A 12,073-nucleotide genomic window follows, 5' to 3' on the forward strand; every position below is an offset into this window, starting at 1 on the left:
TTAAAATCCTATCTTTTAATTGACAGTTGGTCTGTCCTGCATAAAAAGAGCAACATGACCTGCACTGAGCTAAATAAATAACATTCTTAGTCTGGCAGTCGGCATAATGAGCAAAAGATTATCTTACATTTGAAGACTGCTGGTGATGGATGCTAGTGTTATATTTGGAGTATTCAGGATTGTACTTGTTTATTCTGCTTGTGATCAGTGGAATTCATGTCCCCACAAACTGATGCCTTCCTTGGAGATACTAAAGAGCCGTCTGAAGAATTCCATAAGGCTAAGTTGTGATTACTTATGATTATTATTTACTTTATCCTGATCTCATCTTGATTGTATGTCCTACTTTATTAGGCTGTTGTGTGTTTCATTGTGTGTTAATTTAAATGTCTTAATGTTTGTATTTGATGGTATGTTTAGTTTTAACTGTAACAGGTTTAGGCTTAAGAAAGAAACTGAATTGACTTTTGCCAGATGCAGAGGTCACTTTAGAACAGATTGACCAGCACTGTCTCTGTGTGCAACTATGGAAGTATTCTGATATTGTTGTAAGAATAAAGACTTTACAGTTAGATCTGAATTTATTTAGCCTTTCTCTGGTGTAGAATAAGTCACATGAGTTTTACCCTTACATGTTCAACATATAAAGAGTTCTGTTGAAAATGAGCTGGTGTATTTTCAGTACAGTCCTTTGAAAAGTAAATTGATTGCAAAGAAAAATAAAACTGCAGTTGTGTGGTGTGCAAATATGTATTCAGAATGTAGATGTTTCTGCCATGATACTGTCATTTAACTGTTATTTACTTCATTTTTAATCAACAGGTCAACAATCCTCCAGGAGAGCAAGTCACTGCTAAAAGGACGAGCCGTCTCTGACCAGGCCATTGCTGAAGGCTTGTGTTCCATGATGCTGCTGGAGGGCAGTTCTCCAAGACAGGCTCTTGCTGACTTCCTGCTTGCTAGAAAAGCTGCTGTGCAGCAGCTGCTCAACCAGCCACACCACAGTTAGTTCCATCTTTTATTTGTTGTGTTTTGAGCAGATTTATTGAATGAGAAGAATGCAGCATGGACCAGGAAATACAAAGTACTAATTTTGTTGAGTTTAGTTGGAGTCATTTTTGTGGCCTGAGGTTTTCTATTCACAAGATATCTTTTTACTTCATTTTTGTCTCACTTATTTCTCTCCTTTTAACTGAAGTTCAGACATGTTATGTACTATACTACAGATACCATGCTCTTTACAATAGGGAACAATTAAGTAGCTGTTGCCACCCCCCCCCCCCACACACACACACACACACACACACACTCTTTGTATCTCTTGGATGGTGCACCTATTCATTGTTAACTGTCTCCAGAACTGCATAAAAAGCTGTGAAAGAGAAAAGCAGTGATTAATTTTCCGAGCTTGGTATTTCTGGTTACTCTTTCTGATTGATCTCATTTTAACAGTGGGCCTTTGAAAGGATTCTCAAGATCTTCAAGGATTATTTACATGGTAGCTTTGTTTGCAGCAGTAGTAATCTTCAACAGTGTTTAGAAAATCTGTGTAGTTCTGTTGCATTTCTGAGTACCACTATTAGTGTTGAACTCCAATAGCCACTGGTTGATAGGATCCACGAGTTCACAGCAAACTTGTGAGTACTTACATTTTCTGGGATTGCTTAGAGGAACGTGTATACATTAGCAGTTTAAAATTGTATGATGCTGTAGTAAGAACATAGTTCAGGAGCAGGTTAGATAAATTCATTACCTGCTGTGCCAAGTACATTAATTTTTACTTGTTTGCATTCTGTTTATATATATTAATTTTGACAAATTTGTTTTTTATACATCTTAATGAGTCCACAGTGTGTGTGACCAGGTAAGGTAACACATTCAGTATTTGGAATTCAGGAGGGGGAAAGATTGAGTGGCTGGCTTACCAGTACCTCTGTCTTGGCTGTGGGGTTCAGAAGGGAAAGGAATTGGAGTGGCTATTATTTGTCTGTTGGCTGTGGAAATGATTACCTTGCGATAGTTGACATTTTACTGGTATGAAGTTTCAAGGAGGAAGTACAGGAGAGTATACAGAGAAAGAGGTTGGCAAAGAAGTGGGATTGTCAGAGAGATGAAGAAAGTAGACAGGAGTATAAGGAGATGAGGTGCATGGCAAAGAGAGAGGTGGCAAAGGCTAAGGATAAGGCATATGAAGAGTTGTATGAAAGGCTAGACACTAAGGAGGGAGAAAAGGACCTGTACCGATTGGCTAGACAGAGGGACCGAGCTAGGAAAGATGTGCAGCAGGTAAAGGTGATAAAGGATAATGAGGGAAGCATACTCACAAGCGAGGAGAGTGTGTTGAGGAGATGGAAAGAATACTTTGAGGGGTTGATGAATGAAGAGAATGAGAGGGAGAGAAGGTTGGATGATGTAGGGATAGTGAATCATGAAGTACAATGGATTAGCAAGGAGGAAGTAAGGATAGCTATGACGAGAATGAAGAATGGAAAGGCTGTTGGCCCAGATGACATACCTGTGGAAGCATGGAGGTGTTTAGGTGAAATGGCAGTGGAGTTTTTAACCAGATTGTTTAATGAAATCTTGGAAAGTGAGAGGATGCCTGAGGAATGGAGAAAAAGTGTTTTGGTACCGATTTTTAAGAATAAGGGTGATGTGCAGAGCTGTAGTAACTACAGAGGGATTAAATTGATGAGTCACTGCATGAAGTTATGGGAAAGAGTAGTGGAAGCAAGGTTAAGAAGGGATGTGATGATTAGTGATCAGCAGTATGGTTTCATGACGGGAAAGAGCACTACAGATGCAATCTTTGCTCTGTGGAGAAGTACAGAGAATGTCAGAAGGAGTTGCATTGTGTTTTTGTAGACTTAGAGAAAGCATATGACAGGGTGCCTAGAGAGGAGTTGTGGTATTGTATGAGGAAGTCAGGAGTGTCAGAGAAGTATGTAAGAGTGGTACAGGATATGTACGAGGGTAGTGTGACAGTAGTGAGGTCTGTGGTGGGAGTGACGAATGCGTTTAAGGTGGAGGTGGGGTTACATCAAGGATCAGCTCTTGAGCCCTTGCAATGGTGATGGACAGGTTGACAGACGAGATCAGACAGGAGTCCCCGTGGACTATGGTGTTTGCAGATGACATTGTGCTCTGTAGTGAGAGTAGGGACCAGGTAGAGGAGACTCTGGAGAGGTGGAGATATGCTCTAGAGAGAAGAGGAATGAAGGTCAGCAGGACTAACAGAATATATGTGTGTGAATGAGAGGGAGGATAGAGGAATGGTGAGGATGCAAGGAGTAGAGGTGGCGAAGGTGGATGAGTTTAAATACTTGGGGTCAATAGTTCAGAGTAACGGTGAGTGTGGAAGAGAGGTGAAGAAGAAGAGTACAGGCAGGGTAGAGTGGGTGAAGAGTGTCAGGAGTGATTTGTGACAGACTAGTACCTGTAAGAGCGAAAGGGAAGGTCTACAAGATGGTAGTGAGACCAGCTATGTTATATGGGTTGGAGACAGTGGCATTGACAAAAAGGCAGGAGTTTGAGCTGGATGTGGCAGAATTAAAGATGTTAAGATTTGCACTGGGTGTGACAAGGGTGGACAGGATTAGGAATAAGTATATTAGAGGGTCAGCCCAGGCTGGAAGGTTTGGAGACAAAGCCAGAGAGGTACGATTACGTTGGTTTGGACATGTGCTGAGGAGGGATGCTGAGTATATTGGGAAAAAGATGCTAAGGATGAAGCTGCCAGGTAACAGGAAAAGAGGAAGGCCTAAGATAAGGTTTATGGATGTGGTGAGAGAAGACATGCAGGTGGTTGGTGTGACAGAGCAAGATGCAGAGGACAGGAAGAAATGGAAACAGGTGATCTGCTGTGGCGACCCCTAACAGGAACAGCCGAAAGAAGATGATGATGATGATGATGAAGTTTCAAGGAGTAAATGAGATGAGGTGGAGGTTTGAAAATTATTACAGCTGGCTCCCTCAAAGGCTTGTTTCAACTTTTACACCATAAAACTATTAGTTTTGCACACTATCTGCGTAGCTCTGTTGCATTTCTGAGGACCACTATTAGTGTTGAACTCTAATAGCCACTGGTTGATAGGATCCACGAGTTCACAACAGACTTGTTATTCTTTTGCTGTGGGCTCTGTTTTCCTGACCTTTCTGTGTTGATAAATTTCTTGCTTTGTAATCTCTGAGTTGTGCTATCAGAAAGCAGTGTAATGTAGTGTTTAAGGTGCTGGATTGCAAAGCTAGAGACCTTCTGCATTCATATTGTGTGTGACCCAGGATAAGGCATATAACAACTGTATGCTCTCTGGTCACTATTGTAAAAGGGTCTTTTGAGTACTGCAGCAGGAACTACCAATTTTCTGAAATGTTGAAATAAAACTCAGTAGTTAAAATAATGAAATAAAAAAAAAATCACACATGCAGTAGAAGCTTTGACAGATTATGAAGGGCATGTATGGTGGTTTTAATTGATGTTATGGCAGGAAAGAGGAAATCAACAGACTGTAGTAGTGATCTGTTCTAGGTCCAGTAATCTTCATTGTATTTTTATCCAGTGTAACAGTGGGGATTTAAAAGGGAATTAACTTTTTTTAAGAATGACGCACAGTGATTAAACTTTCTGAAATAACACAAAATGCAAGACAGTAGTGTTGGATGCAGGAGTAAACGTGCAAGGAGTTTTAAAGAAGCTGAAGAACTGGGCTGATTTTACAATGTGATGTAGCTGAGACACGATAGCCAGAGGCTAGTATATAGACTTGGGCAGTACCACTCAAAAGTTAAAAACCAGGAAAATTATTTTAGGACTGTTTGTAAATTTTATCAGTGAATAATTTAAATGGAGAACACAAATTGGCTCCTAAGGCAAACAGAGTGTTTGTTCACATCCTTAAAGGAATCTAGGGGTTTGACTTTATGGTCAAGGAGTTAATTCTGTCAAACGTCTGTGACTGAACAGACCACAGCTGCAATGCAGGTTTCGTACACATTAGGATACCCAGACACTTGACTTTGTCCAGGAGAAGAAAGTCAGGGCAGTTAGTGGGATTCGTTATAAAGACTTTGAATGGCAGGTTCAAATTTGAAGTGTTTTCTATGACCTGTTTTCAAAACACCAAGAAAAAAAGTAGAGTATGATTTTACACTTTTTAATTTCTCCAAGTCTTTTGGGTTTCTAATAACATAATGGAAATGGACCCCATTCCAAAATCAAAGTTTGATTAAAGTTCATGAAATTAATATTGTTTGTCTTTATGTTTTGTGTTTTAGTGGTACTTTTTTTGTTTTTATCAGTCTTTGTTAGCCAGAAGTGCTCTTCACAGCACCTGCAATGTGCCCAGTATTGACTCCTCCTGCAACTCGGTTACATGTATCTGTAACACAGCCAAGTACGATTGTAAATTCTTTTTTATAATACTCATTGCTCCTACTACTGTTGGAACTTTCTGGGTAGCCATCTTCCACATTACCCTCGTTTCTGCCTGCAAATCCTGGTATTTTATGACTGTGTCGTCTCTGTACATAAGATACTGTAACCACTGGGTATAGCAATTTCAATGATCCATGCTAATTCTGTCTTTTCACGGAATACTATATCTGGTTTTCTCTCCTCTATTTTTTTGAACTGTTGGTAATGGGTGATCCCATGTGGTATAAACTTCATTGTTCTCTATAATGTTTTTCATCTACTTCAATATTATGTTTGCACAATCCCCAATGCAGCAGTCTTCCCACATTATTATGCCTTTTAGTATACAGTCCTTCTGCCATTAGTATATCACAACCAGCAAAAAGATGTGCTTCTGTTTTCCAATTCTGTTTTACAAAACCTACATTTGTCTGTTTGGTTTAAATTCACCTCTCCTTAACTATTTCTGCTTTCCATCCTAATCAACATGAGGTTATTCCAAGAGTTTTCTATACTTGCAACTGTATTTATGCATTTTCCACATTTCTTACCTTCTCATCTGATCCTTCACCTTATATTCTGTCTTTTGTTTTTTTTTCGCATAAACAGTTGCTGCCTGATTTTTATCTACTTCTTGTTTCATTTCCATTCCCGCTTGACACCAATATGCTTCTACTAAACTAAGCAGGGAAGTCATCATAGACTTAATTCTCCTCATGTTTTAAAACTTTCACTATGATTGGGTCTTATGAAGTCAGCAGATATGTATGCAGTCCTACGATTGCAGATCTATACATCTAATCAATTATGAGGAGGCTCATACCTCCTTCAGGACAGGAAGAGCAAATTGGTTTATAGTGTGGACTTTGTTCCTAGATGTCAGCACTGTTTTCAGTATTAATTTTAGTGTTCTAAGATATTGCTTACTAAGTTTTATCCATATTTGTTAATGTTTTATTGTTGATCCTTCATCAATTCCCAAATGTTTATACACTCCCTCTTGCACAAGCTCTTTTGTATCACATTCCTGTTCCAGTGTGATGTTTTCTTGGTGCTGCAGATTTCCTGCTTTAAATGTTGCTTGTGCATGTGTACCAAGACCCAGTGACATTGTTATATCATCTGAAATAGGTTTGACTACTTGAAGTTGTGCTTTCAATTCCTTATCTGATGAACTATACCGTTTTAAATCATCCACAAAAAGATGTGAAGTCTTTACACTTGGTTGTTTTCTGGGAGCCAAATTGTAGCTATGACCTAATCTGTTAAGTAGGCAGCTTAATGGGTTAAGGGCAAGACAAATGAGCAGCAGTGACGGAGTCACCCAGAAATATCTCCCTTTGAATGTTTATCCGTGGAATAATTTGTCCTTTATCGGGGCTTGACTCTAAAGTGGTTTGCCACTGTTTCATGGTCGTGGTAATCTGTTTAGGGTCTTTTCTTGTACATTTTTAAGCACTCTTTTGTGCATGAATGTGGGATAGTTTTGCTGAATTCCAGACTGTGGTATAGTTTCCTGTGTTGCCCATATCCTTACTTGGATAGGAGGAAGCTTCTCTGTTCACCAGTGAGAGTGGGGAGCTTTGAGCAGCCTATCTGTCCCTGGAGGAGTGGTCTCAGCCCTGAAACTAGTAGCTTATTGGCTGTTTTGGGTCAATTCCTATCTCTTTCAGTTTCCCTGCTTTAAAACCCACATTTGTGCGGTTTTGCACCAGTATACAGCTCCGCACAGCTCCTTGTGGTGTCCTGCAGAGTGATAGAGGCAACAGAGAGACCCAAGAGAGACCTTTCCAGATTTAAGTTTTTTTTTCTCTGTTTTTTTGCTCCGACTGCCTTTTCCCACCTAAAAAGTGAATTTCTAACTGATCTGTGCTTTAAAAAGTTTAAATTGCATTTGCCTTCTGCTTTTTACAGTTTTTGCACTTGTTTTATATCAATTTGTCGTTTTTGTATTGTATAACTGTTGTAGGCTACACACTAAAGTGCGCTAGCCTGTTTATAGCATTTACAGTGTTTTCTGTTTCCTGAAAAAAACAAACAAAAAAAATATTCTCTTTTCCTGCCTTTGCTGAACTAGATTAGTCCAGATTTCAGGTTTTGCTGAATTCCGGACTGTGGTATAGTTTCCTGTGTTGCCCATATCCTTACTTGGATAGGAGGAAGCTTCTCTGTTCACCAGTGAGAGTGGGGAGCTTTGAGCAGCCTATCTGTCCCTGGAGGAGTGGTCTCAGCCCTGAAACTAGTAGCTTATTGGCCACTCTGGGTCAATTCCTATCTCTTTCAGTTTCCCTGCTTTAGAACCTGTATTTGTGTGGTTCTGCACGATTTTGCGCATAGCGCAGCATTGGGCAGCGCTGCTTAAATGGGTTTAAACTATTCCTGGCTCCACAAAGTCTGCTCTTCACTTTTTCCCTTAGAACTGTTCTAAATCTCAAAGTAAGCACTCTATTTTCATTCTAAAGCCCTGCAGTTGCTCGTATAAGTAATCTTATAAGTAAGCACTAATAAACTAAAGCACTACACCCTCTTATACTCCCTTTAAGAACTTGGCTCCCTATTGGTCCTTTTTGATCAGTCAAAAAGTAGTTCCTTATACTATTCTGGCATGTCCAAAAGTCAGTTTCGGGTTTACTCTCCAGTCCAGCTGGTGAATCTGGGAATCTTGAGGCAATGTTACAACTGCCTTATGTACACAGACCACCCCCTCCTCCTCCCAACAAGCTCAAATATATGTGAGAGATGCAACTATATAGCCAAACTGGTGGCTGAGCTCTCTCAACCCAATACTGGCGCAGTCAGTCAGGAGGAGAAGGTAACCACACACACCACAAATCCAGTCTCACATAGACCTATCGCAACAGAAAACCAAACACATAAACACACAAAAACATACTCGGAGGCTCTAAATAAAAATCTGCCCAAGCAGCAGAGACCTCCAAAGCAGACATCCAAGCAACCGCTACCTCACAACAATACCCATGTATCACATAGTTCACAAAGTCAGTGTGCCACACAGTCACAGCCCTTAAGGCTAAACAACACACCTAATACACTTGTAATAGGTGACTCTATTGTCAGACACACTGACGTCCCACTCACCAGGCTGAACAAGGAGAAGGTCACTGTAAGCTGCCTGTTGGGTGCCAGGATCCGCCACATAACATAAGCACTCAGGTCACTCCAAAGCAAGTACAAATATGACTCCGTCATTGTCCATGCTGGTGTGAATGACCTGAGACATGCCTCCTGGACTACATGAAAAGAGACATAGAGGAGCTCTCTGATCATGTAGCCCAGGCCGGTATGACCCTGACCTTGAGTAGCATCTTACCCTCACCAAGAATGATGCCACAGTATAAAGACAAAATGATCAATTTTAACAACTGGCTAAAGTATTGGTGTCATTCAAAGGGGATCCAGTGTCTGTCAGCCTGGGATGACATGCTCGACAAGTCACATTGCTTCGCTAGGGACGGCTTGCACCTGTCATCCCTGGGCTTTCGAATACTGGCTAAGGCTCTTGCCACCCCCATAGTGCCTTTTTTAGGCAAGGCTCAAAAGACAAACCCACCTCCATAGATAACACAAAGAAAAAGAATCTAAGGGTAATGCTGCTCAACGCCAGAAGTCTAAACCTCAAGATGCATGCACTCGAGGCTGTCCTCAGTATGGAGAATATCGATATCTGTGCAGTAACAGAAACCTGGTTCAAGGCTCCCGAGAGCACCCCAGCACTACCAGGTTATACCTCATACCATGCTTTTTGGCCCCAAAACTCGTACCGAACCACAAAAGGAGGGGGGAGTATCCATATTCATCAAAGATACCCACACCTCCAGGTTAGTGGCACTGCATGAACCATCGGAGACCATCCATGTGCAACTAGCAGTGGGCAAAACTGCCTTTCAGTTTGTAGCCTGCTACAGACCACCTTCCCAAACTCAGGAACCCCACTCAGCTTTCCTGAGAACACTGGAGAATATGAAGGTCTCTCCAAACACCATTATATTGGGTGACTTCAACTACCCAAACACAGACTGGGAGCACTACTCAAGCCCCAACACCCTCGCCCAATGGTTCCTAGAATTTATAAACTCAAATGTTATGGAAGAACTGGTCACCACTCCCACAAGAGGGGAAAACATATTGGACCTGATCATCACCAACATGGGGACTCTATGTTCCATACCAGAGGTATACCCCTCATTGGTAAGATATGACCATAAATTAATCTTAACTGGACATCCATATTCCATCCCCACCCCCAGCCAAGGAAACCACGGTGAAGAACTTCTCAAAAGCAAACTTCACACTTCTCAAAACCGAGGTGGAATCCTTCAAAGCCCCTGGGCCAGTTGAAAATATGGCCCAAACCGCAGAATCCTTTACAAACGCTTTCTATGGACACCTAAAGGAATGCATGGATCGTGCTATCCCAAATAAAACCAAGACTCATTCCTCCAAAGGCAGGAGACCTGTCTGGTGGACCCCGGCCATAAATAAAGCTATACAACAGAAGGAGGAAGCTACTACATGATAGAGCAAAATCCCAAAAAGGGAAGGCATCTCTGATCAGTACTAGCAAGAAACTGCGATCCCTCATCTAAGGCCAGCTTCGAAAGAAAAATTGCACAAGATGCTAAAGATAATCACAAGGCCTTCTTTAGTTATGTCAGGAACCCGGGTGGCAACTCCCAGATATGCTCTGAGTTAGTTCAAAATGACAAAAAATACACTGAACCCACAGACATTGCCAACATCCTGGCAGACAGTTTCAGTGCAAACTTCTTCCCCCCTTCCCCCCCAAAAGAGCAAATGTCTGTGCCAACAGAGTGTAGCCTCCCTGACATCACAGATGCACAGGTGAGAGCTGCCCTCTCCAAAGCAAAAAGCACAGCATCAATGGGACCGGACGGTGTCCCGGGCTGCGTCTTACACGAACTCCAAGAAGAACTGAACCCTCACATATAGTCACTGTTCAATCTCAGCCTTACTACAGGATATGTACCCAAGGAATGGCGTACAGCAACAGTGGTCCCACTCCACAAAGGTGGTGCCACAGCGGACCCGGAAACTATCGCCCTATAAGCCTGACTAGCCTGGTCTGCAAAGCTATGGAGCGTATCATCATGAAACTCATAAACAAAGACATTGGGAACCTCCAAACACTGGAACCTGCCCAATTCGGCTTTAAGGGCAGATCTTGCCTCTTGAACCTGGTCGACTTCTTTGAAACAGTCACCAAGGCCATAGATGAAGGGAAGGTAGTCCACACAGCCTACCTGGACCTCGCAAAAGCCTTCGACACAATACCCCACTCGGGCATCATAAATAAGCTCACCAGCTTAAATATCAACCCCTGTGTCACAAGATGGGTTGCAAACTGGCTCAGGGATAGAACCCACATGGTCAGAATTTCAGGTGCCATGTCAAACTCTAAACCAGTTACAAGTGGCGTCCCACAAGGCTCAGTCCTGGGACCTCTCTTGTTCGGTATATATTTCTCTGAGGTACAGGCTAACATGGGAGGACTATGGCTGACCAAGTTCGCAGATGACTGCAAACTGGGTGCCATAATTGACTCGCCGACTGACACAAGCATCCTCCAAAAGGGTCTCACAGAGACGGATAACTTGTGCCAGAGCCATGGCCTAAAGCTAAATGACAAAAAGTGCATAGTCATCCCCTTTGGGAAAAACAAAGTGCCCACAAATTACCACATAGGTGGTAATCCATTAAGTACGGAAGAAGAAATTAGGGATTTGGGGACTCAAGTAGATAGCAATCTCTCCTTTGACAATCACATTGCCAAAGTAGTTAGAAAGACCTTCTATATAGCCTACCTTATCACAAAAGGGTTCACATCTAGATCAAGAGAGGTCATTGTGCCCCTCTACTCATCACTCATCAGGCCCATAATTGAATACAATGCCCCATTTGGGATGTACCTTACCCGACACCTTCAGCAACTGGAAAGACCCCAAAAGTACCTCACCAAGAGGATCAAGGGACTCAAACAGATGCCCTACGCAGTTAGGCTAAAGAAACTCCAGCTCTACTCAGTTGCTTACCGCCTACTCAGAGGCGATATGTGCCTGACGTATAAAGCCATGTCCAACCCAGAATTAATGGACATGCTCCACCTCAGGAAATCCAAATCCCTTAGAGCTACACGCTCCAGGGACTTAAACCTCAGCACAGAAATAAATAGGACATGCTGGAGGGACAGATTCATATCCCAGAGGCTCCCCTCACTCTGGAACAAAATCCCAATCCATGTTAGGCAGAGTCCCTCAATGACCTTCTTCAAGAGAAATCTTGACGAGTGGATGGGAGATCGTAGGTTTACCCCTGGGATCTCTTCTGTGTCCCTACTAGACAGAGGCACAATAAACTAACCTCAAAAGGGCTATCTTCTGTGACCTACTATACAGAGGCACAGTCAACTAATCTAAAAGGGTGGCGAAAGCCAAACACACTCTAGCTAGGCTTATAAATGCCCTAGGGCAGATAGCCTAGTATCAGCCTATGAACCTATATTGTCAGATGCTTTTTTTTAGTCTATCCGTACCATACTTAGATTCTTCCCCTTTTTACATTTCTTCATTATGACTTTATTTAACAATAAATGATCCTTTGTTCCATATGACATTCATTTGT

General features: G+C 42.0%; 1 protein-coding gene across 2 annotated transcripts in view; it reads left to right on the forward strand.

The window, feature by feature from the left end:
- Positions 1-12,073, forward strand: part of COG1 (component of oligomeric golgi complex 1) — an 829,165-nt gene that overhangs the window by 57,360 nt on the left and 759,732 nt on the right. For both annotated transcript variants that reach the window (XM_044085137.1, XM_044085139.1), the window contains exon 3: positions 823-1,004. In XM_044085137.1, coding sequence (XP_043941072.1) covers positions 823-1,004 — 182 coding nt within the window. The remainder of the gene's footprint in view (positions 1-822; positions 1,005-12,073) is intronic.

This window comes from Protopterus annectens, chromosome 10.part0 (assembly GCF_019279795.1).
Source record: "Protopterus annectens isolate FY-2018-M chromosome 10.part0, PAN1.0, whole genome shotgun sequence".
In the NCBI taxonomy this organism is placed as follows: domain Eukaryota; kingdom Metazoa; phylum Chordata; order Ceratodontiformes; family Protopteridae; genus Protopterus; species Protopterus annectens.